This window comes from Carex rostrata, chromosome 12 (genome assembly GCF_964058835.1).
Source record: "Carex rostrata chromosome 12, lpCarRost1.2, whole genome shotgun sequence".
Taxonomy (NCBI): domain Eukaryota; kingdom Viridiplantae; phylum Streptophyta; class Magnoliopsida; order Poales; family Cyperaceae; genus Carex; species Carex rostrata.
In genome coordinates, this window is record NC_135929.1 from 1171066 (window position 1) to 1199005 (window position 27940).

At 35.6% G+C, this 27940-nt stretch overlaps 3 protein-coding genes across 10 annotated transcripts; 1 reads left to right on the forward strand and 2 right to left on the reverse strand.

The window, feature by feature from the left end:
• Positions 1 to 3099: 3099 nt before the first annotated feature.
• On the forward strand, positions 3100 to 22322 carry LOC144563079 (coiled-coil domain-containing protein SCD2-like). Of its 8 annotated transcripts, XM_078312452.1 has the most exons (20): positions 3105 to 3572; positions 4141 to 4185; positions 4637 to 4681; positions 4913 to 5088; positions 5641 to 5716; positions 5933 to 5974; positions 6094 to 6156; positions 6811 to 6860; positions 6960 to 6987; positions 7468 to 7572; positions 8496 to 8556; positions 8867 to 8980; positions 9329 to 9456; positions 9854 to 9917; positions 10053 to 10097; positions 10237 to 10277; positions 10551 to 10677; positions 11230 to 11345; positions 11535 to 11553; positions 22249 to 22322. In XM_078312452.1, the coding sequence occupies exons 1-18, from the start codon at positions 3255 to 3257 to the stop codon at positions 11337 to 11339; spliced, it is 1638 nt and encodes a 545-aa protein (XP_078168578.1). In that variant the 5' UTR covers positions 3105 to 3254; the 3' UTR covers positions 11340 to 11345; positions 11535 to 11553; positions 22249 to 22322. The 8 variants fall into 8 exon arrangements, with proteins under 8 accessions (XP_078168582.1, XP_078168583.1, XP_078168580.1 ...); XM_078312454.1 differs by lacking the exons at positions 11230 to 11345; positions 11535 to 11553; positions 22249 to 22322 and adding an exon at positions 10995 to 11214 and having other exon boundaries at positions 3102 to 3572; XM_078312458.1 differs by lacking the exon at positions 22249 to 22322 and having other exon boundaries at positions 3107 to 3572; positions 4141 to 4208; positions 11230 to 11622.
• A 1155-nt stretch (positions 22323 to 23477) lies between these two features.
• Positions 23478 to 25364, reverse strand: LOC144563427 (37S ribosomal protein S27). Its single transcript, XM_078312902.1, has 2 exons — positions 25073 to 25364; positions 23478 to 23684 (listed from the first exon to the last, which is right to left on the reverse strand). Exons 1-2 carry the CDS (start codon positions 25285 to 25287, stop codon positions 23594 to 23596), a joined length of 306 nt encoding a protein of 101 aa, XP_078169028.1. The 5' UTR covers positions 25288 to 25364; the 3' UTR covers positions 23478 to 23593.
• A 1293-nt stretch (positions 25365 to 26657) lies between these two features.
• LOC144563365 (replication factor-A carboxy-terminal domain protein) lies at positions 26658 to 27281 on the reverse strand. Its single transcript, XM_078312831.1, has one exon. The coding sequence runs from the start codon at positions 27262 to 27264 to the stop codon at positions 26776 to 26778; it is 489 nt and encodes a 162-aa protein (XP_078168957.1). The 5' UTR covers positions 27265 to 27281; the 3' UTR covers positions 26658 to 26775.
• Positions 27282 to 27940: the final 659 nt, after the last annotated feature.

The following is a 27940-nucleotide window of genomic DNA, read 5'->3' on the forward strand; positions in this document are numbered from 1 at the left end:
CTCCAACAAAATCTCAAACTACATGGGAGACCATACACGTTTTTAGATGTGTGTTTTTTTTCTTCATTCAATATTGTTCACATTTTTTACTATCTATGAGAAATTTTGTGAATCTAAAATCACGAACGTCTTTTATGTAATTTTCCCTTTCAAATGGATCCATGATGATGTACTTTCGGACTCGTCGTCACAAAAATATTTATACCTTGTTGTGCAAATATTTATACATATACTTGCAAGTATTTTCTACATATGACACTGGTTGACATTTGAAAGTATTAATATCAAGTATTACAACTTTACAAGTATTCATACCTATGCACTAGAGTATTTATACCTATGTAGTCAACTATTTTTGTTAAAGAAATATTAACGCAGTGATGATTGGAGAAAGTTGATGCGAGGATGCAGGATCCTCACTACTTCATTTGATATAGGTTGATGTGGGGACCATTAAGAAACTGGAAAAGAAGGTGGTCATATCAAGTTACACATGCAAGTATTGTTATCTTATTTTGTAAGTATTAATTTCTTATCTTTCAAATATTTATACCTATGAAAATTGATGCAGGACGAGTTTGAGAACTAGAAAAGGAGAACCATAGTACAACTTTCCTCTAATCTTATTGTGGAGACAAAGAAGAGACAAGAGTGTGGAGATTCATATAATTATTCAAAATCATATGGATATGTATACTTTGTCGGTTTTAACTTTGATCTTGCCGCGCAAGAAAAAAAGCAGTATTGATCCCAATATGTTTTTATTGAAGCAAAAATGAATATTGTTGTTTTTGTTAATTTGTTTCTACAAGAACTATATGAATTTGTAATGCTTTTGTTGTTTTAACATATAATTTATTCTTTTGTTGTTTTAACAAATTAATGGTCTTAATTTTTTTATGCAATATGTGTTGCAACATGATACCAATTACAAACGATATAGTAATTAAAAAAAATATACAAAATATCATATCGATATATTAACAAATTTTTGTGAATAATTTGCGAACTATTCATTTTTAGCATCTTCCCGAATGAATAGAGAAATTAAACAATTTTCTAACTATTTGTGAATATTTAGTTATTTTTTTCTTAAAACTTCAGAATTTTTATATATGTATATGCACAAATACTGTTGTTTCAACCGATAGGAAATTTGATATTAATTCTAGTGTACCAATATAAACAATAAAGTTGGTACCATTAAAGTACATAACATGGAATTCTAGCTAGCTAGTGTTTATGAACTCATCAGTTTGCGACAGTATGTGTGAAAAATGTTAATTTCGGTTATCATAAATTAGTGAGTTTTGATGCTCTATATATCTGAAGGATTTCATGACACGGCAAGGCAATAAATTCAAAAATTTAACCTTCTTACAAACATTTCATGGAACAAAGTGCATGTAGCATCCAATTCATAAACATAACATATAAAAGTGATCAACATAAGATAACTTTTAGAACACATATCTAACAATATCTACATTTGTTACAGAAGTTGAATATCTATTAGTGGTTGGATAAACCGATCACTTCTAGTCCTTCTAGATGATTCAGTAAGAAAGAATAACATTTTAAATTTTCATAACTGACTTCTAAAAGTTTGAATTCGATGTACGAAATTTTATACTATACAATTTTGTACGTTATGAGCATGAAAAAATAATAAATTTTTATACATGCATATATATTTTATCGTTTTAAAAAAATATTATCAAAATTCCATCCCTTTAGTTTTTATATCTTTTGATAAAGTAAGCTATGAAGAACGTACTTTGATACAGTAAAAAAAAAAGAAGCACATAAAAACATTTAATTGGCGTAATTTTGAGCTTGGGAAAGATTAGAGTAATTTAGGAGTAATTATAACAAAAATAAAATAGTTATCATGTCCATAATAAAATATAAGCATGGTTTAATTTATTTATTAGTTTTTTATATTTTTGCTATGGAAAGAAAAGTGAGGATTTTAAGACGGAAAAATATTAATTTGTTCATTTGACTTCTGTAATGATGGAAACTTAATATTGAATTCAATCTAGTAGTCTTTTTGTGTGCACGTATTTCAACATTTTTTACTTTTCATTTGTATTTTGACAAGACAGCTTATATTATAGTTTTAATTCCACGGTTGAGACTTGAGTGTATATATTAGTTTTAATTCGAATCATATAAATTTTAAGATACCGGAAATATTCATGGTTGCAACGAAAAATATATTATAAGAAAACAAAATAAATTCTCACAGACATAACATATTTTCATAAAAAAAATATAGATCAATAAAAGAAAAAGTTACTCAACAGTATTCATATATAAATCATAAATAATATTCAAATAGATTGAAACAGGGACATATAAGAGAACAAATATGTTCAAAATTCAGTATTTTATAGAAAATAAGTTAATTGACTTCTAATTCATACATACGTTGATTTTTTGTGATACTTTATGACAATAAAATCTTGTAATTTGTTATTGATCTATTATAGTTTTGTTGCATGAAAATTTGTATAATTTTACTATTATGGATTTGTACTCCTTATTGCCATTACGTGTGGATCTGTATCTTTAAGTAACATACAACGGAATTAAAAATTGTAACTATTACTGTGAATTTGTATTATTAAATGACATTTTATAAATGAAAAGAAATTGAGTATATGATAATCAAATAATGAGGAGGGTTTATGAACTTTTCAAAAAGAATGGAGAATCACAACATCTACATGTAACCAGTACGCGTCTAAATAAATTTAGATTTATATATGTACAAAAACATCGAAAAGATGCATATAATAAAAAAGAATAGACTGTTTGATTGAATGATTGATATTTAATCTGAAAATTTATTTTTTAATCAAATATGTTGGCAGATTAGAATATTTATATAATTAATATAAGAATGAATTAATATAAAATATAAGAATGGAGAAATAGAGATAATAAGAACAGTTGTTTACCTGCAGACTATTCTAGAAATTAAAAATTGACATTACTATTTTTTACTTCCAATAGAAATAAGCAAGTAATAGGAAACCAATTGGTAGAATAGAATGGGTCTATCCAAAGAATTTTCAGCGCGATACAAACTCAAAATTCTTCCCCTCCCGTGTCTTTCTCTGTCTCCCTCCCCCTCTCGCGTCTCTCTCTTTCTGTGCCAAAAAAAGCAAAGAAGCAGCAGGTAGCTAGAAAACAAGAACCATCCCAAATCAAAACAATTTACCTCGCTCTCCATTGCAATCCGACAAATGGAGAAGACGCACAGTCGTCAGAGCAGCATGTCTTCCGACGCCTCTCCTCCACACTCCTACCAAGCCACGTCATCGCCCCTTCATCCCCAACACAGGCGCAACGACTCCGCTTCTCTTCCCGGAGGGACCCGTCGGCGTCAAAACGTAGCCGCACGCGCGGCCGCACAGCGCTTGGCTCGCGCAATGGCAAGCACGGGAAGTCCAGAGAATAGTAGCGCAGAAGAAGACGATTTAGATGATGATCTGAGTTCGGTCCATTCCTTCGATACCTCCACGCCTAGGCGAAACTCCATTCGGTCTTCTATTTCTCAGACGGTGAGAAAAGTCTTATCTTATCTTATTTATTTATTTATTTTTTCCCCAAATGTTCTTTTTGTAATCCAGAAATGCATACTTTCCTGTTTATGCGAAAGGCCCTGATGGCGTCCTTTTTCTTTCTTGTTGAGTAAATGCTCTAACCACGCTTCATGATTGATGTCTGAAGGGATGGGTGGGGGGTTGAAATGAAGGTAATTTGTGATAATGGATTGTCTCAATCCATTCATTTTTATTTTTATTTTGCACAGAACAAGCAGGGTTATGCATACATAGCAGGCTTATTTGGTGAAGCAGGGGTTTGGGGGTGGGTATTAATTGTGGAATGATCTTGTTTGGTGGGGTTTTACTCCTACCAAAAACATCATCCTGCTTGTACCTGGTTCACACTCAACTTATAGTTAGCACTCGTAGTTAAGTGGCACACACCCATTGGTTGGTGAGTCAGAGGGGATCCAACCCCTGATGACAGTTAACACCCCTCATTGATTTTTCTTCTTTTATATGTATTCACATAGCATTTTTGTTTGTATAGATGCCTTGTTAATTATGATCTGTTTTGATGTAGTCCTTCGAGTCAACAACACCTCGTCGTCCCACTCCTTCTCAAGCGGTTAGTGATGAAATTTGATCAAGGTTTTGATGTACTGTACAATCCGTGATCTTTTGGTGTAGTTGTCTTCACTATTTAATCATGTGAACTTTCTGTTTTAAGCCTCTGAAAAAACAGAATGTGTTCTGAAGAGGAGGAACTGATTATGGCCATGGTTTTATAAAAAAACTCTGTATTCAAGATCAAATCCTGATTGATTTGGTACCTTAACAATGCTTAATTCATTCCTGGAATCATCATCAAAAGATTAATAGCAAACAGAGAGAGCAATTGACTAAAGCTGAAAAACAGAGCCAAAAGCCAGGTGTCTTGGCAAAGAGCATAAAGCCTTGGTCATAATAAGTTTTTCTTTTGAAATAATGACACACTGATACTTTTATTTTTCATTTTTCTTTTAATTGTTAAATGGTAAATTCAAAGCATTTGACTATCTATAATGTTTTCTCTTCAGTCCATTGACCTTCCTTCATCTCGCAACCGGACACCCTCTCCTGCGGTAATTGAAACTTTTAGTGAAGATTCAAATAAATATTAGGCATTTTGCACTGGTGTCCAGCTCTGAATTACAACTTGTTCAACTATTATCAGGTTTTGGTATTGGTCGGTATATCTGCCAATATTTAACTGGGTCCAAAAGTTTTCCTTTTTTTTCTAATCTTTTGCTAGGGTATGTAGATATTATTATCAAGCCTTTTCCACTCAATTAACATGTTACTTATTTATTTAGATGGGACGTTACCTTAATGAACAAACTGGTGCTATTCGATCTACAACAACTGGTCGAGCAGCTATCGGGGGAAGGCCTAGTACATTACCACCAACTCGACAAACATTGAGACCGGCTGCAAGCTCTTCGGCCTCTGATTTACCGGCATTACCAGCTACATCTAGAAGAGAGAAAGGGTACTGACTTCTGGTATTCATTTTCCAATGTGCTAATTAATTAGGCTAACTACACCTGGATTGGACAAGATTGTGGGGTTTTTTCTGAAATTGCACAATGCGATCTTAGCTCTGGCTCAGATGTAAACTTGTGTGTGACTTATCAACAATTTGGTTTCATTAAATTATGAGGGGCATTTGGGTTTTATTCTTCTTGGTTACCAGGCTAAGGCACAACTGAGAGGAAATTGACTTGATTTCAGATTAGATACTGCTATTTTAGTCTTCGTTGCGTGATATTCTGCACACTCGCTGTTAAATGAAGAAACAGAAATTGAGTTGAAGTGAATCTTAAATGGGATGGTTGAAATAAATCATGCTTTTAGCCATGGCCATTTGAGATAGTATTAAAATTTTACTAATTTGATCAAATTGTAGTTTTGACCCCTCTTCAGATTTAATGGCTGAAGTAGATCCTATAGTGGGTTAATGATTACGTTACATCTCATTTGTTGATGGTTGGTATCTTGTTGTGACTCGCATTTATCGTTCCAATTATTTTTGCATCCACAGTATGTCTTTTGATTTGGGAAACTTGGTTGTGAAAGAAGAGTTGCCTCCGTCTTCTTCCTCTGATCTTCAAGATGAGGTAAAAACTTCTGCTAGAAGCTAATCTGGCATCATTTTGGTATTCGTACCAATTTCATTGATTTTGATATGTTATTCTGAGAATTATATGCCCAAAGATGGCTTACTGTGTATGCTCATTAAATTTGGTAATAAATTCCCTTATTGCTACCTACTAAATTTTCTTGTCACTTTATAAATTGCTTCTAAATTGATAATGTACTTTGTGGTATATCAGATAGATGTGCTTGAGGAACAAAATGATAACATTCTTCAAAAGGTTTGATAGCTTACTTTTGCTGATTGTTGTTATAACAAACTATGAAAATTTATTAACTCTTAAGAAAACCTTTAATTTCTGGTCCTTTGCGCTTGCTCAACTGTTATTATTGTATGCAGCTTCGTGAAGCAGAGGAAAGGTATGAGGTGGCAGAATCAAAGGCTAACCAACTCGAGAAAAAGGTTAATTGCCCCCCCCCCCCCCCCCCCCCACAAATTTTCTGCCATGAACGGACGCGTGTCCGACATGACGCATAGACGGACACAATGATGTGCGGCAATTTCAAATTTTTTACGGCTCTGGACACAGTTATAAAACGTGAAAAAATTAATAAAATACTAAATATAACAATAAAATGCAGTATTAGACTAAAATATTGCAAGTATGACTCATCATAAGTCAAACATCGGTTTCATGAAGCATTAGCAACAAGTATACTAAGTTATTGATAAGCACAAAAGAGGTTTAGAAGCACTCTATTGGTTTTAAATCATTAGAGACTTATAATTAATGTACTATATATCCTACTTTTTTTTAAAGCTAAGATGCATGGGCTCTGTTGGCAAAACGCAAGCCCATTTACTTGAGGGTGCAAGATAAAGTCACAGAGCCTGATCTACTTTTTTTTGTGGCTTTATCTCCCTTCCAAATAGAGTCTCAGATACATAATTAACAACCTTTAACTCACAAGTTCTACTGGGCTTTTGGTAATAGATCAATACCAAACTTTATTTCATGTCCTATTGTACATTGCACTGTCTTTTGTCTTAGAAAATGTAATAGTTGCAGATCTTGATATACTATTTCCTGCTTTCTTTGCATGATACTATAAACAGGTTTCCTTTCTTGGCGATAGAACATACAACGGAATCAATACACTGAGCAGGTATGCCTAAATCTAATGTGTAATGTGCACAAGTTTTTTTTTCCATACCTACTGTAATTTCTGTTTCTTACTCTGCTTTCTTTTTTCTTATTTAATTAGAAAGGGAACAATGCTTCGACAGAGAGAGGTATGATGTTTTGGTGAATTCCTTCTTTTGCTATCTTATTATTTTTGTTACATATTATCAACTAGCATCACTCAAACACCTTCCATGCATAAACTAAGATATATCCAAGGTAGAAGACCAATTTTTGTTTTCGATGAAATGTGAATGTGGAAAAACCTCGTGTCAAAGCTGTTTATCATCTCTACACGTCTAGACGTTTCACCAAATTATCTCTCCACCTATCTTTGGAGGCTCAACATGCTAATGGACCATACCAGACCATAATCTCTGCATGTCTCAGAAAATTTATCCATCTCAATGCCACAGAGTGTTAAAGCAATAATAGAATTTGATCCCTGTTGCAAAGCATGGAAGACACATAAAAATTCTTAGTTAGGTCTGACATATTTTGGGTTGCACTGGGAAAAATTTAACATGTCACAAATGCTTGGACATCAGGATATAGAGAGCTACATAAAAATAAATTATTTCATTTTCCAGGCCAATGAAGGAGATACTTGTGCTCCTAAGGGCAATGTGATGAAATCTGAACTCAGGTCTCTTAGAAAAATGGCGAGAAGAATGATATTGTGTCAGGAAGAAAAGGTGCGTCCACACTGTTGACTTAGAAAAACAACGCATGGTTAGCATCCATTAAAATTTTTGTGGATATCTCATCTATGCCCCTGCTGAACCTCAAAATGTCAAGCATACCTGGGTAAACCTAAAAATTCATACAGTCATTCCAAAAAGTTCAAAGAAACAAAACAATTTAAAGACTATAGTAGCTAAAGACCCACAGTTTGTATCCTTCTATTTCATCAAGAAAACATGCTGACCATATCTGCATTTAAAGACCCACAGTTTGTATCCTTCTATTTCATCAAGAAATGTCCATTTCCTTGTAAGTAACCAAAATATTATTTTAAACGATGCCAAATTGAGGGAGTGTTGTTGCTATTCTTGACAAGTTACGAAATTCTCAAGATCTATACAGCATATTCCAAATTTGCAGGGTGTCCAAATGTAACATTTAACACCTGCTCATCGTGTGCCAAACCGAGCTAATATATTGAAAGCACACCAAGTGTATTTTTTGAATGACAGCTTTGTAACAAGGCATACGACTCGTTCTTTAATTTAACACAGTTGTTATACAGTGTTTATTCACAGCATTGTACTTGGCATAAACCGTTGAAATATACTACTGAATAAAGCTACTAGATTACCTAAAATGCAAAAAGTCTAAGCAAAAGTATAACTAAATTATATGAGTACATAGGAAAAACTCTGGATGGAGAGTGAAATATGTCAGTTTCTCACTAGGGGCGCAGTGGAATGGTTCTCTCAGTGTAATTAGTATTTCCGAACTTTTTGTAGATCCGTCCAACAAAATTTTGACTGACCATGATGGGGTAATGTGAGGTAATATTCGCTATTTGTAGGGAATACCTGTACATAATTTTGGAAAACCTATTTTTCTAAAACCTTATTTTGAGTTCTGATTCTTTGTGAGAAATGCTTCGAAGGACGAGGTGATGCTCAAGAGATGCTGGTTGGCTCGTTATTGGAAGATGTGCAAGCAATATGGTACAACCAACACATTTCTCATGACAATTTTTTTCTCCTTGAAATATGTCTGTCTCCATTTTGTGTACCATTTCATTTCGCCATTTTTCCAATACTTGGTGTAATCACTATGCCTAGTTTTGGCATTATGTTTTGCAGGTTTTTCTTTTATTTCCTTTTCTTATGTTGATGTTCTATTGTTTAGTTACCTGATTTTTTGTCTAGCTGAGGTCAGACTCGGTACCAGTGCATTGTCTGAGGCTCCCAGCCCATATCATTACTGCGGGATATTCTGAATATTAATACTAGCTAAAATATGGCATTATATCAGGAATATATGCTGATGTAGCTGAGGAGAAGTATGAATACTGGTCATCTGTAGTTTCTGACCCTTTTGAAACTATGCTATCTGCTGGACAGAAGGCCAGAGAAGACACTTCAGCAGGTTGTTAACAAATTTCCATAAAATGGCATCTGCTGGTACCATGAGCTCATGGAATGGCTTTGTGTGGACCCATACAAGACTTCGAATAATTGCATATACCTTGAGAAACAAGTACAACATATACCCTGTGAACACCCAAACTCTGCTTTATTCTTCCTATTTGATTATGAGATACAATAATAGCTCGTGATTGAACAAAAAAAAGATAGAAAAATAGCTGAGGTATTCTTTCGACTAAATTAGGAAACAATAGTTCTAGCAATGGTTTCATTGTTCTTCATTTTGTGTTAGCGTATATGTGAATTTTCTTTTTGAGGCGATAAAAGTAACAATGAACTTATTTGGCAGATAGAGTTGACATTGAGGTGGATAAGCACAAGGAAACATTAGATATGAATGATAATAAAGACGCTGAAGAGAACTTACTGAACATGATTTTGGTTGAGAAAGGCATGCGTGAATTAGCTTCACTAAAGGTCCTTTGTTTATATTTCTAATTTTTGGCCAACTCAGTATTTCTACATCCATAGCTTTGCCTAAAATCCTCCTCTATTTCACAAGTCATATCTATGATTAAGTTGAAAATATAGGGCAGGTTGAGGGAAATTGAATCATTAACGGCTTAAGGCCAATGTTAATTCTCTCCGGGGAATAATTAAGGCTTCATTGCAAATACGAAACTTACATGAGGCAGAATTGAAAACTTAAGAGCAACTTGAGGCTCAATTGACATTATTGAAGTTCATCATAGAATAATAGTTTGTAAATAGTACTGCTTTGACAATTAAACTTTGAAGTAATTGTAATCTCTAGGTCATGCTCAAGATTTATAGTATACTTTGCAATTTATGCCTTGCATATGTTTTATTTCAGGTCGAGGATGCTGTTCTGATTGCTCTGTCACAAAACCGGCTTTCTCATATCAAGAACTTATCAGGTCTCTACTATAATTATGTCTCTTAGATTTTCTTTCATTGAACTTGATGTAGATAGTTTTCATGATTCATCTTAAGATCATTTTTGTAATGAGTATTGCCTTCTCAAGATATAAATAACTGCTTGGTTATTGTAGACGAGTTGCTTCAAGCTGAAGGCCAAAGCCCTGGATTTGTATTTAGTCAGTCTCTCTGTCTCTATCTCTCCGAGTGTGTTTGTGTGTGTGTGTGTGGGCATACTTGCGCACATGCTTATGCCTGTGTGAGTGAGTGTGTGCAGGGAACAACATTTTTAACATGTTGCTTTTATGATATTCTTAGATCTGAGTGAAGAAGAGAAAGAAGATGTCCAGTTCAAGCAGGTATATATGACTTTAACTTCTCTGGGATTGACTTTAACCTGCACAATGTTTCTTTTCTTTTCTTTTAATTACAATGTGTGGACCCAATCCTTATTGGTACAAGTCTCTACAGGGTTAGCTGAAATTGTCTTGTTCGCATTACTATTTTATTTTTCTGGCCTAAGCTCCATATTTTAGCCTCAATTAAGACATCTTTGCATAGCCCAACTGATGAAAAAAAAAAGGCTGGAACCTGATTAGACCAGGAGTTTAATAATATGAGTTCAACAATAGGCATGGTTAGCATACTACTGGAGAAGAGCTAAGAACCATGGAATAGAAGAAGACATTGCAGAGGAGAGGCTGCAATTCTGGATCGAGCAAGATAACCGCTCTCCTAGCTCCCAAGATGTTTTAGAAGGTATGCAACATTTCATTTTCGTTTTTTTTTCTTATGAATAACAGCAGTACCTACTGTGCAACTTTTGATTGTAGGTTAGACTTGCATGATTGAAAAGGATTATTCTAATAACAGTGGATAAATTTGTGCTTTCTAAAAATGGAAATAAATTAGACCCAGTTTGATATCAAGTGTTGGATTGCCAGTTTGATAAATAAATAAGTAAATTGCTATTTGGTTGAAATTCAAAGATCAGGGTCAATTAAGTCATATTTGCTGGACTTATAATTCTTAAGAGTTTGATGCTATTTTTAAAAGCAAAATCATAAATAATTCAGGGTGTGGAATTTATCCGGCAAATATCAAGAGCAGTTTATAAGAGATAACCCAAGACCAAGCAGAAATCTCATGTATTCCAGACAAAGCAAGCAAAAGAACAGAAAATAAAAAATAAAAAAACTAACCATAAAAAATGAACTGAAATCATTAAAAACAATTTTTAACCCTGCCTAATAATTATATACTCCTTTTCTTTCCTTTAATTATGTGTTTTGACTGGTGAATATGATATAGTTGAGAGGGGACTTCATGAGCTAAAGAAACTGGGAATAGAATCTCTTCTATGGGAGGCAACCAGGGAAGGCATCGAACTAGTTGACAGCATGGCTGAGCCTGAAGACTAGCTTCTTGTAAACAATTTTTCTGTAAATAAATTAAAATAATAATAATTTTGCTCGCTCAGGACAGCTCGCCCTGAGCTCATCTACCAATGAGCATTTACCACTTTGCCCTCGAGCACTAATCCTACTTATGTTAAGTGTGAACCATGTACAATTTTGAATTACATGGTTCTCACTAAGAAAACCCTCTTAACACAGGATAGGCTAGACGATTACAGGTGATGTGACCGAAATTTTTATTAATAGAAAATATAATAAAAAAAATATCCAGATTAGGGGATGCTTTTCGTTTTTTTTCAGATATAAGGAAAACGTTTTTAAATATCGCGGCCACTGGCCGTTGTGGCTTATCACGGCCATACTTAGTGCCTTATTAACCGTTTTAACTACATTAACAATTCTAATTGAACCAGAGAAGAAACCCTGTCCGTTATGGATAGAAACGGCCAGCGCGGAAAAAAAAATAAAAATTGCTGTCCGCGATGGATAGCAACGGCCAGCCAAAAAAAAAAAAAAAAAGAGGCTGTCCGCGATAAATAGCAACGGCCAGCCAAAAAAAATAAAAAATAGCTGTCCGTGATGGTTTGTAACGGGCAGGGGGCGGAAGAAAAAAAAAAAAAAAAGCGGACCGTGATAGCCCATCACGGCCATAGCCTGTTCCCTTAATTCCCCTCTCTCGCTCTCTCTCGCTACCCCTTTCACTCGCTCTCTCTGTCTCTGTCTCTGCCGACAGCACCAAAAGAGAAAAAAAAAATCTGTGGTCCTAACCGAGAAAAGAGATCAACAACGTGCACAGGACGTTATAGAAAGCAACGGCCAGGTCTCTTCTGCCTCCATTTTTCCCTCTCTTTCTCAAGTGAGTTTCTTTTTTTTTTTACTTAAATTAGTAATATCTCAATAATTTGTTAATTTGATTAGTTGTGAAGACAATTATTAAGTTTAATTAGGTGAAATTACAACCAATTAGTAATTTTTTGAAAAATATTGTTAATTAGGTAAAATTGAAACCAATTAGGTGGAATTGTAACCAATTTGATTGTAGAAATTAGTAATTTCTCAAATAGATTTAATTTTGTAATTAAGCATCAATTTTGTATTTAAGTTTAATTTCATAAATTAGCACACACTATTTAGGTTTAATATTTTAATTAGTATCTGATTAAGTTTAAATTTACAAATTAGTTTAAATTTTGTCAAATTGTACCAAACTTGCATTAACTTTATGTTTTAATTTTATTCAATTAGTTCTAGATTTATATTTTAGGTTTTATTAAAATTTAACAAATATTATGTAGAAAATTCATCGTATTATGTACCTCAAAAATGTACACTTGAATATAAATTATTTAAAATGTTATTCATGCAGGATGGCAGAAAATTTTAGCAATCTGTTATGGATGCCGCATGCATAGCATAAAATATCATTATTATCTGATCCTGTAAGTTACTCGATGAATCATATAAAATTCAAATTTTATATAACTTTTGCTATGAGATAAATGCTTGAATTACGATATTGTTTTTAATCAAATTGTATAACAATGACAGACTTATAACGGGTTGGATGTTCGACACCATCGGGCTGTGATTCCATTTCACAAGCTCTGTGAACCATACGTGCAGAGGCTTGGTTTGTATCAAGTTGCTAGAATGAAAGAAATAAATATTGACAAATTCCTCCTCGCTGGCCTTATTGAGCGGTGGAGACCAGAGACACATACGTTCCATCTTCCAGTGGGAGAGATGACAGTCACACTACAAGATGTTTCATGTTTATGGGGATTACCAATAAAAGGGGCTCCGATGACTGGTTTTGCAGACGTACAAGCGTCTGAATTAGTGGAACGGCTTCTTGGAGTTGGGCTTGCAGCTCGGCTGCTTAAAAAGAAGAAGAGAACGGGGCCGAACGAACAAGTTGTTCACACGACTTTTGGATATTCTATAGAACTGAAGGAATTACGCAATCGATTTCAGGTCATGCCACACTTACAGCCGGGTGAGCCTACAGAAGAGCAAGTACAACAGTATACTCGGGCCTACATACTCGACTTGTTCAGGAGATTCTGTTCCTGTCATGTATCTGCAATTTCTTGAAAATCTCAACTCACCGACTCAATACAACTGGGGTGGTGCTGTTCTAGCAGTACTATATAGAAACTTATGTAATGCCGTTGAGATTACCGAACGGACGTCCTCGTTTCCTCGGTGGATGGACTCCAAATTGGGGCAACCCGGATTTAGAAAAGTAAGTACAAAAAACTTTACAATAGTTTAATTTATCATTTATTATGTGTATTAAGATTATGTATTTTTTTTATTATAGGTGTCCTGCAATCGGGGAACAGTGGTGTTATTATCATGACTATAAGGAAGCTCACGGTCGTGCTGGAGTTGGCTACTTTCGTTCGACACTGCAAGATCTTGAAGATCACATGGTAAGATGAGAACCTTACAAAGATAAGTTACAAGAGAATCTACCCAAACTGTCGTTACGAATTTACGAGGAGAGTGATGTATGCCTTGCATGTGTGCCACTAATACACTTTTGGATAGTGGAACATCATTATCCTAATCGAGTGATGAGGCAGTTTGGGTATTCACAGGTCATCCCACCTCCTGAACCGTTGTGGAACGAGATGGAGGTACGCCGGTTACATAACATTAGTCACAATGTCAGTGTGGTCAGAAAAAATTGGGCCAATGAGCACCAATTTTACATAGAAAGGGCATCTAATCCTGCCGACAACTTGGCTGAAATAACGGGGATATGGACGGATGACCAGCTTTTTTATTATCGAACTTGGTTTCAGAGGGATTGTATGTTTAACATCTTCTTGAATAGAAGGTTCATACAGGGTGTTGATAATCCCATGCCCGAATATAGAGATGAGCACGGCGCAGTAGGGTACATTCCCAGTGCCCCGAAATCAACACGTGTTGTAAGTTCAAATTTAATTACAAACACAATTATTTTATGAAATTATTCTATCAGATAAGTTACAAGTTTTTTAATGTTATAGGGACTACGAGGGGTAAAATTAAATGCCATTAGTATAGCTCTGAGCAAATCAACCTCAAACACTTACAAGGCTATCGGAAAGTTTTTGCTAAAAATAAGTTGTGGCCTTCTACGAGATAATGGGATGGAAACTAAATATCGTAACATGATGAGAGCGGCCAATCTTCCAGAGAATCCCGATGACATTGAAGTTGGTGATTTTCCACCTGATCGAACCCATCCCACCCTTTCCCCAAGATGATAATCCCAACTATCAACAAAATTGGATCAACTCTGAGAACGGGTTGATGGACTATCTCGCACAAGTCGCGAACATGCCACCTCAGTACGATTTGGTAAGTATAGAAAACTTTACAGTAGCTTTAACAAAGTCTTGATTATGATGCCGATTATGTTTATTGAAATATTAATGTAATTTTTATGATAGGGAGCACATGATCATGTTGAACAGGGAGACGCAGGTCCCAGCCAGCCACCTCAGTACGATCTGGTAAGTATAGAAAACTTTACAGTAGCTTTAACAAAGTCTTGATTATGATGCCAATTATGTTTATTGAAATATTAATGCAATTTTTATGATAGGGAACACATGATCATGTTGCACAAGGAGACGCAGGTCCCAGCCAGGTCTATCAGGTAATTGCCAACTTTTTCATGACAGTGTTGATTATGTTTATTAAATATTCAATTTTTTTATAGGGATTAGAACAATATGTTTGGAACCCGGATTACTCAGAGTTTTTTGAGGATATGAGTTACCAGCAAGGTACTGCTCATGAGAGGCAGCACACAAGTCATGCAGGACCCAGTGACATCTATCAGGTATTAATTTTGTATTTGGCCTGAGATGAGAAAATTGTCTAATGTTGAATAGTAAAATAAGAAAATTATTGGAATAGGAACCGGAGAATCCCATGTACAGCTTCCCGCCATGCGTTACAGAAACGCAAGCCGGCGCAGGAACTAATCCGGTCTATCAGGTGATAATTTCGTAATTGTAAGTTTTTCAGATAATTGTCTTTTGTTGTTCACTAAAATATTTAAATAATTGGAATAGGGACCGGAGAATCCCATGACGTGGATCCCGCCAGTTCTTATAGGTACGCAAGGCGGTGCAGGACCCAGTCAAGTCTATCAGGTAATAATTCTATTGCTACCAGTAGTTTTTATTTCAATATTGTTTTTTATGTGATAAGAATATATTTTATGTTTTAGAGCCTCTTTCGAAGAGTACTCTTGACCTACAGCAAATGGATCACAGAGGGGTTTGGTCCTACCAAAGTAGCTGACATCTGCTTCTCGAAATGCTAAGGTGTCATTGAAACTTGCCACAGGGTGACTCATACCACGATCAGATATGGGAAAATGTTGAGCCCGAACACGGGGTTTTTGCGATTGTCTCGGGGTATCAACCGGGACATCCCCTTCTGAATCAGCTTTATTTTCCCAATTAGCATCATCCTCACACGAGTCAGCGTCATCTTCGTCATCACTTTGAGGCACGTCGTCGTCAGGACAAGAATTACCAACCCTTGGTGGTTCAACCCATGGACTGTTGTCATTATTGTATTCTGCCTGACCCATATCTGCCTGAACAGGCAATGACAACTCGTTTACATTGGGATAAGGGTCACGATAAAGGTCTTCCCTCTGTGTTGGTTGTGTTTGATAGGGTTGGAATAGACTGGGACCCGTTTGTGGAACACTGTATTGGGTATATACAGCTTGTGGTTGTGTCTCTGGTACCGTACTATCAATAAATAACTGCGGTTGTATTGAACCGACAATTGGAACCAACTCAACGTATAAATCAACATAAGTAAACTGGGTACTCGTGTTTACACTTTGGGTATAGATACCTCTCCAAGTCTGGTCGCAGACGATTTCTAGTATTTCATAATAAGGTCGAGATGTTGTACCCACCTTAACCCGTGCAAGTATTTTTAGTTTGTACTCACTCTCAGAATATCCAAGTTGACGATAAATGTCACCTATGTTAGTTTATAATAATATAGAAGTCAATAATACGATAATTTATCATAAAGTTTTGTTCATGAATTGAATGTTTATTTATATATCATTTTGTTGCCTTGAGTATTATTGAATTTATGGATCATTTCGAGTTCATGACTGAAATTGTGAAACTCCATAATATAGATGATATATACTCTTAAAAAGTCACTGACCAAGGTAATTAGCAGGAACACTAATTTCCGCGATAAGGTTAGTATGTGGATTAAAAGATGGTTAAGTTTTACAAACCACCTGACACGAGATGTCATTTTAATCACATAGATACATGTTCTAGAAACATGGTATTTGACAGACCCCGAATGAAACATTAAATAGAATTGTGTTCGTGTCATTTATGTTTTCATTCAGTGTCACGTTCTACAGTATGAGGTATTTATCGTTCCCACTGAGAAATATGTATGTGTGATTGTTATCCACCGCTGTCCGTAAAAAGCAGTCATAACGGTAGCTTTTCCATATGTATAGCTTAGCTGAGGAAGTGATAGTTTATCAAGAATACTATTTGTCCCTCGTATCTCTATACGAGCTATAGCATCACTGGGCCCCTTGATAGAGTAAGATTATCTGCTAGCAGTATAATTACAAGAGTAATTATATTTGATAATCTGCTCAAGATCAAGAAAAGATTCAGTTAGCAAGGATGACACACATCTACCTTGAAACTAATCTGATAGCTATGAGACAGAAGAACAGACACAAGTAAATTGTTTACTGGATCGTGATATTGTACAGTACAACATCATCTGTGTAATTGGATGGTCATGATGTGTTGCCAGATGCCACCCATGATTATAGAAGTTAAAACAGTTTTAACTCTATTTACCAACATAACACAGATCCTATTGGGTCACACCATATAGGAGTTAATCGGAGAATCTTATTGTGATTGATTATAAATTGGTTATGATCAATAGTAAGATGGTTATAATTAATTATACGTGTTATAATTAAATTATAAATGTTATGTAAAAATAACAAGCAAAAACATTGGTTAATTTATAAACGTGTGTGACACGTTGTATAAAAGTTAACCGGTTAATTTATAAATGTGCAGGACACGTTGTATAAATTACCGAAACAACAAACCGCAAGAAAAATATATATATAATTGTTCAGAATAATTATACGAATATTATTTGTGTTCGGGCCGAGGGCATTCGGGTCTTTTCAGATTCGTCCTTATCCGCATGACATGTCATTGAGCCTATCCAGATGACATGTCATCAATCCTATCCACAAGGGCAAAATGGTCATTTCACACCTATGCCACCTTGCATGTGTAGAAGCATGGAGAAGAGTGTGGAAGGGTGTGGAAGGGGTATTTTGGTCATTTCACATATAAAAGGATGAGGTGTCAATGGCATACCTTGTAAATAGGCCGAACTTGGAGGGCATTTTAGTCTTTTGGCAACCGACCCTAAACCCTATAAATAGGGGTGGAGGGGTAGAGAGAAATTCACTAATTCACTTGTATCGTTTCGTGCAGAATCGAATCGGTATTTTCTCTCTTTCTCGGTTTCTCTCCCAAATAGTGTTTCGGTTGAGAAAAGAAAGTTATACGTAGTTGACGTATAATCTTGCTGGTTGTTGTGGAGAATATTTACGGGATCGATGAATAGTGTTTTACCGAATTTAGCGGTATGTCAGTTTTGCATATTGATGAAACTGAGCAACTGAAAATTCGTGTTTACGGGTTTTCGTCTTTTCCCTGTGAATAGTGTTTTTGCAGAATTCTGCGGTTTACGATATTTCTGGCAGAAGAAATAAACCGCTCTCCGATTAGTCCTGGTGGATAACCGATAGAGGTATCACACGTGTGATACTCCGAGTCGATTCCTTCCCTGGTGAGGCTCTACTCGCTCGGTCTGCATTCCAACTGTGATTTGGAAACAAGGTATAAATATGTTATATTAATCTATTTAATTTGTAAGTAGATTAAAGTTTTAGAAATCAATCATGGAGTAGATCTGTAAAAGGATTAAATTGGGTTTTGATGCCAAATGAATACTGAAGGTGGACCGCCTTGGAAAGTTTCCTGACATACCCCGTTTAATCCTGAGCTTAAGTTGGCCGTAGAAATTTTTGTTCTACGGTCATTCCGCACCTTAAGCCTAAATGGTTTCTGGTTAGCACCGCGCAAAACCCCAACAACCTATCACATCATACCAGCCAGATTCATCAGTTGCCGTCAATGAGAATCGCGGAGCAATACTATACGCCGCTCCTTTACGACCGTGTCATACTTCACCACCGAAATGAATCCTTAGCAGGAGCATGATTAGTTGTTTTGATAAACTAACCTGCACAATAATAAATAAATTAACATGATTAGTTGTTTTAAACTAAATTATACTTAAATGCATAATACACTTTAGGAAATATCTAATGCATAAAGATAATAGCCTGGTTCTTTCCTTTTACAAAATTCTAATTTAAGAATGCAATTTTACAATAACATGTAGTGAACAAATACTAACATATGGATCAAACTTTGCAAATAAATACATATTTTATGTGTCATTTTCTTCGAGTGGATTTCAACATTATAAATTTCTTACTAGTTGATACCTCGCATATTTAGCCTATATTTGACTTGATTTCATACCAAATTCATGTTCCAAATTGTCAAAACCATGTGCATTTCATTGATATATTCTTAGAATTTGGTACTGCTGAGAGTTTGTTTGTTTTCTGCAGGATTGGAGAAAAATACACGAAGAAATGGCGTTTTTGGACACCTTGGTACGGCCCTTACCAAACTTGGTACGGCCTGTACCAAACTTAGCCGTTTCAGCCTTCTTCCCACCTTGTACGGCCTGGCCGTACCAAATTGGTACGGGCCGTACATAGGTGCCGCCTGACAGAATTCAAATCTTGGCAGAGGCTATATATAGCGGGGGATCTCTCCATTTTCGGGGATTCCACTTCATTCCAGATTGAGAGCTCAGTGAAAGAGAGAAAGAGAGCAAAGGAGCAAGAAGAGAAGATCAAGGAAGAGGAAGAGGCGAGAATCGACGGATCTACACCTTCTCCATTCCCGATCTTCAATCTAGTTCTTTCATGACTTTCTCTATCTCTTTTCTTGTATATCTGGACAGATCCATGACTTGTGAGTAGTAGACTTTCGTTTCTAGGGTTTGTAGATGGATTTTCTTGATTTGTGTTGCTTTTCTTGATTTGGATCTTGTATGAACTCTTGTGATTGATTTGATTGTGAATTTGCTTGTCTTGATTGCTTTGTGTTGCTGTGATTGCATGTGGTGTGCCTATAGTGGTAGATCAACCCTAACAAGGTCATGTGACCATTGCCTTCTTTCAACCAAACCAATCCCTTTAGGTAGACTTGATCGAATTGAAGCCGAAATGTTGAATTCTCCTCTAATCGACAGATTAGAGGTTACCTTAGATCTCCAATCAATCAACTAGAGGATCTGGACCAAAACACGAGAGTTGAGGTTTAGAAACCCTAGAAGGTGAAGAATTGAATCCAAAACTTAGATCTTGAACCAACAAACGAGAGTTGAGGTTTAGGAACCTTAGGTATGGTCAATTGAACCTTTATCAAGAGTTTAATACGAGGTACCAGCAAGAAATGCATCAACTCGAACTTGTAAGCTCTGTTCTGGTAAACCAGTACGGCCCTTACAAGAGTGGTGCGGCCTACCCGTACCAAACCCCATACGGCTTGGTCATACCAGGTTGGTGCGGCCTGGCCGTACCAACTTGGTAAGGGCCGTACCACTAGAGGCAAATCAGAGATGAAGTCTGAAACCCTTGAAACACCTTTTATCCCAAATCAAAACACAGTTTATACCTTTTCTTGCACATTTACTATTCTATATCATTGTGTGATTGCTTGAGTTGATTCCTTAGGAAAATTAAACACCAAAACCCCTTTTTCTCACTTCTAGTCTTTAGCTAAGCTAAGTAAAATTCTAGATAAAGAAACCGTCCATGTGGATCGATACCCGATTATACTCCTCGATAGGGTTGTGCACTTGCAACCCTAATCGGAAGGTGTAACCGAGGTTTAAAAGGTACGCTCCCAAGCGTACCGAAACTTGTGTTGCGCTTTACGCCGATCACTAGTTAAATACCATTGTACATCTAACTTTAAAAAGATAAAAAAAAAAAAAAAAACACTACACAACAATTTGTGACCTCATGCATCCAATTTTTTTTTTTTTTTTGCGTCCGAACAATCCACTACTATGCATAATTAATAAAAATAAATCCTTGAAATTGAAACTAGTATATTTTCCCTATTTTTTTTTTTTGGAAAAGATAATATTAATATACCATTATCAAATAAATCATAATCATCAATAGCAAGACAATGGTTATGGTGCATTAATAATTTTTAAAAAAAATATTAGAGTAATTACAGCGCACATCCATTTGACATTTAAAAAAAAAAATCACAGGCCTTGTCACAGGTCATAATTGTTATATACCATCACATTTAATCAGGTCAACACACTTTCATTAATAAGTTGATCCCTGACCATATTTAAATTAGCTATTTTTTTCTGATATGTTATCATGTATTATACAAATATTATTTTTTAGGTCTAACTTGACCCATGTAATAACAATCTTTTATAATGCTCCATTTTTTTAAAAATGTCTACTTTAAAATTCCAAACTGTTAAAATGTTTTAACAACATCATAATCTAATTAGCAAAAAAGAATGGGTTTCGTTTCACGAATATGGACTAAAACAAAGCATATCCAAAAAAATAAAATTTTAGTTAAATAAGTTATTGTAATATAATTTAATTTTTTGAGAGAAATTAAAAAAAAAATATCAGCTCTTGCATAATTACAAGAAAAACTCAGTCATCCATCCACCACATTTTTTTAATTATTTGTTGAGTACAAGGCATATATATATTTATGAGATGCTAATCTTTTTCAAGGATACACATGCATGCGTAGAGTTATAAAAACTAAGCATTTATGACAACAAAATAATAATACAAAAAAGTGTTGCTAGTGTGGTGATGACAATAATGCGACATGGATTGAAGCTATAATTCACAATATGAGAACCTGAGAAAGTGAGGGGGTGCTTTGTAACGTGAAACAGATAAACATCCCCCCCGAGGCACCGTCAAGAAATCTAGTTTCAGTCTATGACAATAATGACATAGAAAAATTTGAAACTAACCTGTTGGTGGTGCAACGGAGGGAATGATTATCTAATATATATATTTCACGATGCAAAACTCCACAACACTTTCTACAATAAAGTAATTATTTTTCATAATTGAAAAATATCTAAGAGGGTTTCTTTCTTTTTTTTCAGAGGAGATAATGTATTCAGTGGAGATTAAGAGAAGATTATGAAGTTATGATACATATCAAGCTGCTGATGGTAATTTATATGCTGTATGGACGTCATGAAAAATTACGTCCAGAGAACTGTTTTGTCGTTCAGAGAGAATTACGTCCAGACCTTTAACTGTTCTGCCGACAGGCCAGTGCTATCTATCACGGCCCGCTATTTTTTTTTTCTTCCGCCCCCTGCCCGTTACAAACCATCACGAACAGCTTTTTTTGTTGTTTTTTCGCTGGCCGTTGCTATCCATCACGGACAACATTTTCAGAATTTTTTTTTTCCGCTGGCCGTTTCTATCCATAACGGACAGGTTTTTTTTTCCGGTTTTTTCTCTGGTTCAATTAGAATGGTTAATGTAGTTAGAACGATTAATAAGGCACTAAGTATGGCCGTGATAAGCCACAACGGCCAGTGGCCGCGATATTTAAAAACGTTTTCCTTATATCTGAAAAAAAACGAAAAGCGTCCCCTAATCTGGATATTTTTTTATTATATTTTCTATTAATAAAAATTTCGGGGTGATGTGAGGCATGTCTGTCAGTGGGCAATTCCAATGCAGTCTAGGTCCTGGGCAATAATTATCACTATTCAGATCAGCTGAAATTCCCAAGGAAATTTCAGGGTCCCTGCAATTTCAAACTCTCTATCTCTCCTCTCTCTTTTTTTCTCTCATTAACTGTTTGATGAGAGAGAAAGAAGAGAGAGGAGAGAGATAAGGAGAGTTTGAAATTGCAGGGACCTGAAATTCCAAAGGGAATTTCAGCAGATTCGGTTCCAAAAAAATATGCAAACTATCTCTTGGTCCGTTGGGCTCTTTTGAAGTGCTAAATAACTTGAAAATCAATGAAAACGTCAAATACTAACATCTAATCTTGTGGACAACAGATATTACCTCTTACATTTTATTTTAGTAAATATTTTAGTGAAATTGTATAAAATATTATAGTATAGTATGTACTTGTTTTTAAAAACATCTATATTCAGCTCAAATTTTGTCAAAACTATATACAACCCCATGCTAAATACACTTTCTTTATTTTAAAGAGTGATTTAAACAAATTTATATTCACAGCCAATAAATTAGTTTATTCTCGTTGGCATTAGATTTGATTATTTTAAGTTTGCATGAACTAGTTACATCAGGTAGTGCATAGTATGAAATGCAATTTGGTTATTTTCATTCTTTTTTCTTCTACATTTGTGTGTTTCCCTTGAAACTCAGCTCATGAACAATCTCACCACGGAAAAGACTATACAGAAGACAAACCAACACAATATAAAACAATGCCAGTGAATTAATCCTACTTTAATTTATTTCCAGATTTAGTTGGGGAAAAATAAAAAATAAACTTTTGGAATAAATTGTGCAGTATTCAGTTGAGTTTTATTATGATTGCCAACAAATTACACAAGGGGAATGGTGGGACCGCCTTTATCAGATTATGAAGAGTAACCAAATTGCACAACTACGTACGTAAGGGGAATGATGGGACCACCATTGTCAGATTAAATGAAGAAAGGCTGACCGTTAGGTCACAAAACAGATCCGACAGACAGGCCCAACTGACCCGCGAGACAAAAAGAATGTAGGAACCTGTTGTTAGACGGAATGCTGATACCCGTTAGCTCACAAACCTCTATCAAATTTGTTCCAGTACAGCAGTACCTCTCGGAAAAACTGTAGAAATGGAGATAGTATGGCTAATGTAACCATACTAAACCATGAGGTGTTAGCCCTTATAGATAAAGGATCAGTCAATTTTAGAATAAGTAATTCATATTGGGAGAAACATGATGTTGCTAAAATCAAATACAAAATCTCCAATTTTATTAAACTCAATGAAAAGAGGTAAAAGGTGCATCTATTTGTTGCGCTTGACAGCACGCCTTCCTTGACCCTTCTTTGGCGGACCCTTCCCACGCCTCTTACGCATTTCCAATTTAGATAGTCGCCTATCAAATAAAAGAAACTTTAGACCGGGCTTGAAAATCTTTAATTTTTTTTACCTAATTTTATATTCAAATAAAAATATTACTTCCTCAACCCTTTTCTTGTTCAATTTTTTTTTTTACCTATCAATAATAATAAGTTGGTTCCAAAGTGTCCCCAAACAAACAAACACAACCAATCCTTACTAACACACATTTGGCCTATATTTATCTGTTCAACATCTTACCTAACACACATTTTTGCCTAAATTTCACTTAATTTCTAAAAGATGTTATGATAAAAATATTTTTTATAAAGGAAAAAGATCAACAAAGAAGTTAGTTTAAGTAGTACATGTAATATAGGAACCCCTTGTCACTTCCCAACAATCCCCTCCCCTTTTCTCCCATAAGAAATGGAACAGAGAACTCTATTTCCTCCTCTTTTATTCTTTTTGTTTACCATCATGTCTTTATTCTTTCTTATTCTTCAAGAATTGCATTCTTATGACCAAAGAAAAGAGAGAGAGAGACAAGAGTATAGAAACAATGCAACCATTTGGGCAAACTAGAACTCAGGAAATTCCAACCATTAGTTATTGACTTATATGTGTTACTTAAACCCAAAAAACACAACACAAGGACCATTTGATATGGCAAATAACTTCTCCTGATCCTAAATCAAACCATTTTGGTACTGAACATACCGATTCAAATGGACTTGGCACTTACACTGCTTGGTCCACAAACAGAAAAAAAAATCTAAATTATGTAGGTGTACCACTTTCTCCAAATAAAGTTCAGTCACTTAAGCCTCGATCATCAAGCAACTATAAAATTTAGCTCAAAAGTAGATTGAACTGCTACTTTTGAAGTCTCAATTTACGACACTTAAACCTCAGTCAACCATCCATTAACAAAATAAAATAACCAACCACAACTTGGGAAATGGTACCTTGAGATTTCTATATAATACTAATTGCCTCAAGCCCCCAAATCTATCAATATAATTAACATTCTGAACATTTCTATTCAAAGAAAAGAAAGTTTACTTTCTTTCCGTGAACTAAACTCTAATTATATTACAGTGTAGTTACATAAAACAATACCAGATATAATTTATGAGAAATGGGGAAAAAAAAATTAGTACTTATTCCCATTTCATAGGACAGATAATATGATACGTCACTGCACGTGGATTACTCGCAGTGTTGTTTACTTATAACTAAACATCACAGTAAGGCATCATAGGAAATTAGGAACAACAATGCAACCAAAATTTACACGAGTGTTTGTGCAAACTCCAAACAGGCATAACTACAAACACATGGCAGGCATGACCAGAACAACCAAAAGGCAAGACCAGCCTATTAAGTTAAAAAAAAAAGGAGATGAGGAATAAAAAGGCATACTCTCTCTCTTCTTGTTGAAGAATGCGGGGATCATCGTGTTTGATATCGTACGGATACCATTGCGCCACGTAATCGCCGATGAGCTTCTTGCGCAGGATCTTATGCACCGAGCGCTGCCCCGTGGGGTTCAGCACGTGACCGAATATAGCCGCACGTGCCTCTGTCACCCCCTTCAGCGCCGCCGCCTTCAGGATGCTATTCAGTGACGACGCCATCGTTTGGTTCTCTCTCTCAGGTCCCCCGCTCTCTCTCTCTCTCCAGTGGAGACAATGAGAGAGGCAAATGCGGAACCACCTTATTGGGCTGGGCTTCTTTAATTTAATACGGGCTCCATGTATCAGTCTTACATTTTAGGCCCGTTTTGTTGATATATGATTTTCCTTTTTTTTTTTTAGGGGGATTCACGTATACCCTCAAAAACTTTAATATTACGTATTTCCCCCTCTAAATTTTAAAATTACATATTTTCTCCTCTAAACTCCAAAAACTCACATATTTACCCATTTTATTGTATTTTATATTAAAACACATTCTAAATTTATAAAATACCTATTTTATCCTTTTATTAAAAAGCATAATACACTCATTTGACTTTAATTTGAATATGAAGGTTACTCTACCGTCCGAATTACTTTAAGATCCGTGGGCGCTATATCAACACGAATCTTGAAGCAAACACACATGGATATTGAAGCAATGTGCACAGATTTTAATGTGATGAATGCAGATCAAAATTGCTTTGAGATTCGTACGAACTAGATTAGCGCGAATTTTGAAGCGAACACGCAATAATCTTATTGCAATGCGCGCGGATCGGACAGTATAGGAACCCTTCAGTTTCAAATTTGAGTTTAATGGGGCATTTCATATTTTTAATGAAGGGTAAAGTAGTTATTTTATAAATTTAGAATTATTTTTTAATATAAAGAACAATAAAATGAATAAATATGTGAGTTTTTGAAGTTTAGAGGGGAAAATTATGTAATTTTAAAATTTAGAAGGCAAAATACGTAATATTGAAGTTTTTGAGGGGTATACATGAAATTCCCCCCTTTTTTTATTATGAGGGTCGACCTAGATGGCAACAAGTCAGGTTTGTATAAAGTTCTAGATCCGTTCCTTGGTCTGAGACTGAGAAGTTAGATCCGATCCGTCCGATTCTTGTTATTGGAGTAAAAATTGAGGTTTAGTTTCAACTTGGGATCTCCTTTATTTCCAATAAGTGCAACGACCTCAAAACTTCTAACAGCATCTTATTTGAACCGTTAGAACTGAAATAGACGGCCTCAGATTTGCTTATGGCATTACAGAGAATTCCGTAGAACCGGAGAAGAGCCTAACCCGGCTCTAGGGAGGCTCGTCACATCCAGCCCCAAATTACAATGCAATCTCTTGCAATCTCACATAACAATGTTAAAGTTGCTATAACTCAAAGTTTTTTTTAATTTTTTTTTATTTTTTTAAACTCTAATAGTGGCTATCAGATTACGTTGCTATCAACTAATCAACAACAATAGATACCGTGCACCTCTTATGCAATCACAATTACCACGCAAAAATAAGGAGCGAAAAATCCAATCCACACAACAAGCATTAACAAAATAAAACCCAACTATTCACTTCTTACAAGTAACATTACACTAACAAATTAAAGTCATTCAAATTTCAGTCCTCACTACAACTAAAAGGCATAATCGAAACCCTCAAGAGTTCCCACCATTACTGTAGATTTCCCTCAAAGAATGAATAATGGGTTGAAACCCGGTCCGGAGTGGCTCAACTGAAACGACCCGTAAGTGCTCGGCATTGCCCTTCTTGGAAGCCTTAAGCATCATGCGGCACATCTCCCCTTCTAGAAGCTGCCCGGCCTTGCGGGCAGCTCCGGGATGAGCTGAACAGAATTGAAAGAACTCGTGCGCTGGGCACCCAAGGAGGATCCGAGCGGCCCGGTCGAAGGAGATCACGACCAAAACCCGATCAAAGGTGGCGATGGAGAGAAGGAGACGGTAGAGGAGCTTGACAGGAGGGGAGGGAGTGCGGCGAGAGCAGAGGGGGCAGGGCCCACCGAGGTTGGGTAGGACCCGCTCGCAGAGAGAGCAGGCGCGGTAAGCGAGGTCCTCTGTGTTGGCGCCTACGATAGTGTAGAACGGAGCCGTCCATGGCGCCTGTGCTGTTTTCGCCTCCGGTTTCATTTTAATTTTCGCTTTTTAGACCGAAAAGGCAAGCTCGGATGGATACTTTTATACAATATACTTTTTTTGATGAGAAGCCCTTGGGCATAGAAGGGTAGCGCACTTAGGGGCGTTCTAGACAAACCGAAAGTTATAATTCGGTTTCAAAAATAGAATCAAATCAAACTGATTTAACATTATAACCGAACCGAATCGAATTGAATTGAACTAAAATTTTATTTTAGTTTTTTCGATTTAAACCGAAATATATTATTATTTTTATTTAAAACAATTGATTTATAATAAATCAAAATATATTAAGAAATAAACTAAAATTATAAGAAATAAATCAAAGTATTTAAAGCAATTAATTAACAAATAAATCGGGATATTAAGAAATAAACCGTGACGGTCGTGACCAAATTCATAATATATAAAAGTTTGATCGGTTCGGTTATTTTTGTTTTGAAAATTTTCAAACCGAACCGAACTGAACCATTCAACCGAAAAAATTGAACCGTTTAGTCCAAACTAATTTGATTCAGTTCAAAACCGAATAAACCGGACCCAATGAATACCCCTAAGCGCACTAGCGCTATTCTATCTTCTAAGGGCTCATTTTAAAATAGGAAGCTGATAATTAACCCCGCACCTCCCACCTCGCAATTAACCCCGCACAAAATGTCAAAAAACTCCA

What these genes read in the sequence shown, in the direction of transcription:
- LOC144563079 (XM_078312452.1), top strand. Translation starts at nt 3,255, where the DNA reads ATGGAGAAGACGCACAGTCGTCAGAGCAGCATGTCTTCCGACGCCTCT. An exon ending in GGAATCAATACACTGAGCAG is followed by an intron (nt 6,861 to 6,959) that starts GTATGCCTAAAT and finishes TTATTTAATTAG; the next exon opens with AAAGGGAACAATGCTTCGAC. An exon ending in CAGAGAAGACACTTCAGCAG is followed by an intron (nt 8,981 to 9,328) that starts GTTGTTAACAAA and finishes CTTATTTGGCAG; the next exon opens with ATAGAGTTGACATTGAGGTG.
- LOC144563427 (XM_078312902.1), bottom strand. Translation starts at nt 25,287, where the DNA reads ATGGCGTCGTCACTGAATAGCATCCTGAAGGCGGCGGCGCTGAAGGGG. An exon ending in CTTCAACAAGAAGAGAGAGA is followed by an intron (nt 23,685 to 25,072) that starts GTATGCCTTTTT and finishes TTTATTTGATAG; the next exon opens with GCGACTATCTAAATTGGAAA.
- LOC144563365 (XM_078312831.1), bottom strand. Translation starts at nt 27,264, where the DNA reads ATGAAACCGGAGGCGAAAACAGCACAGGCGCCATGGACGGCTCCGTTC.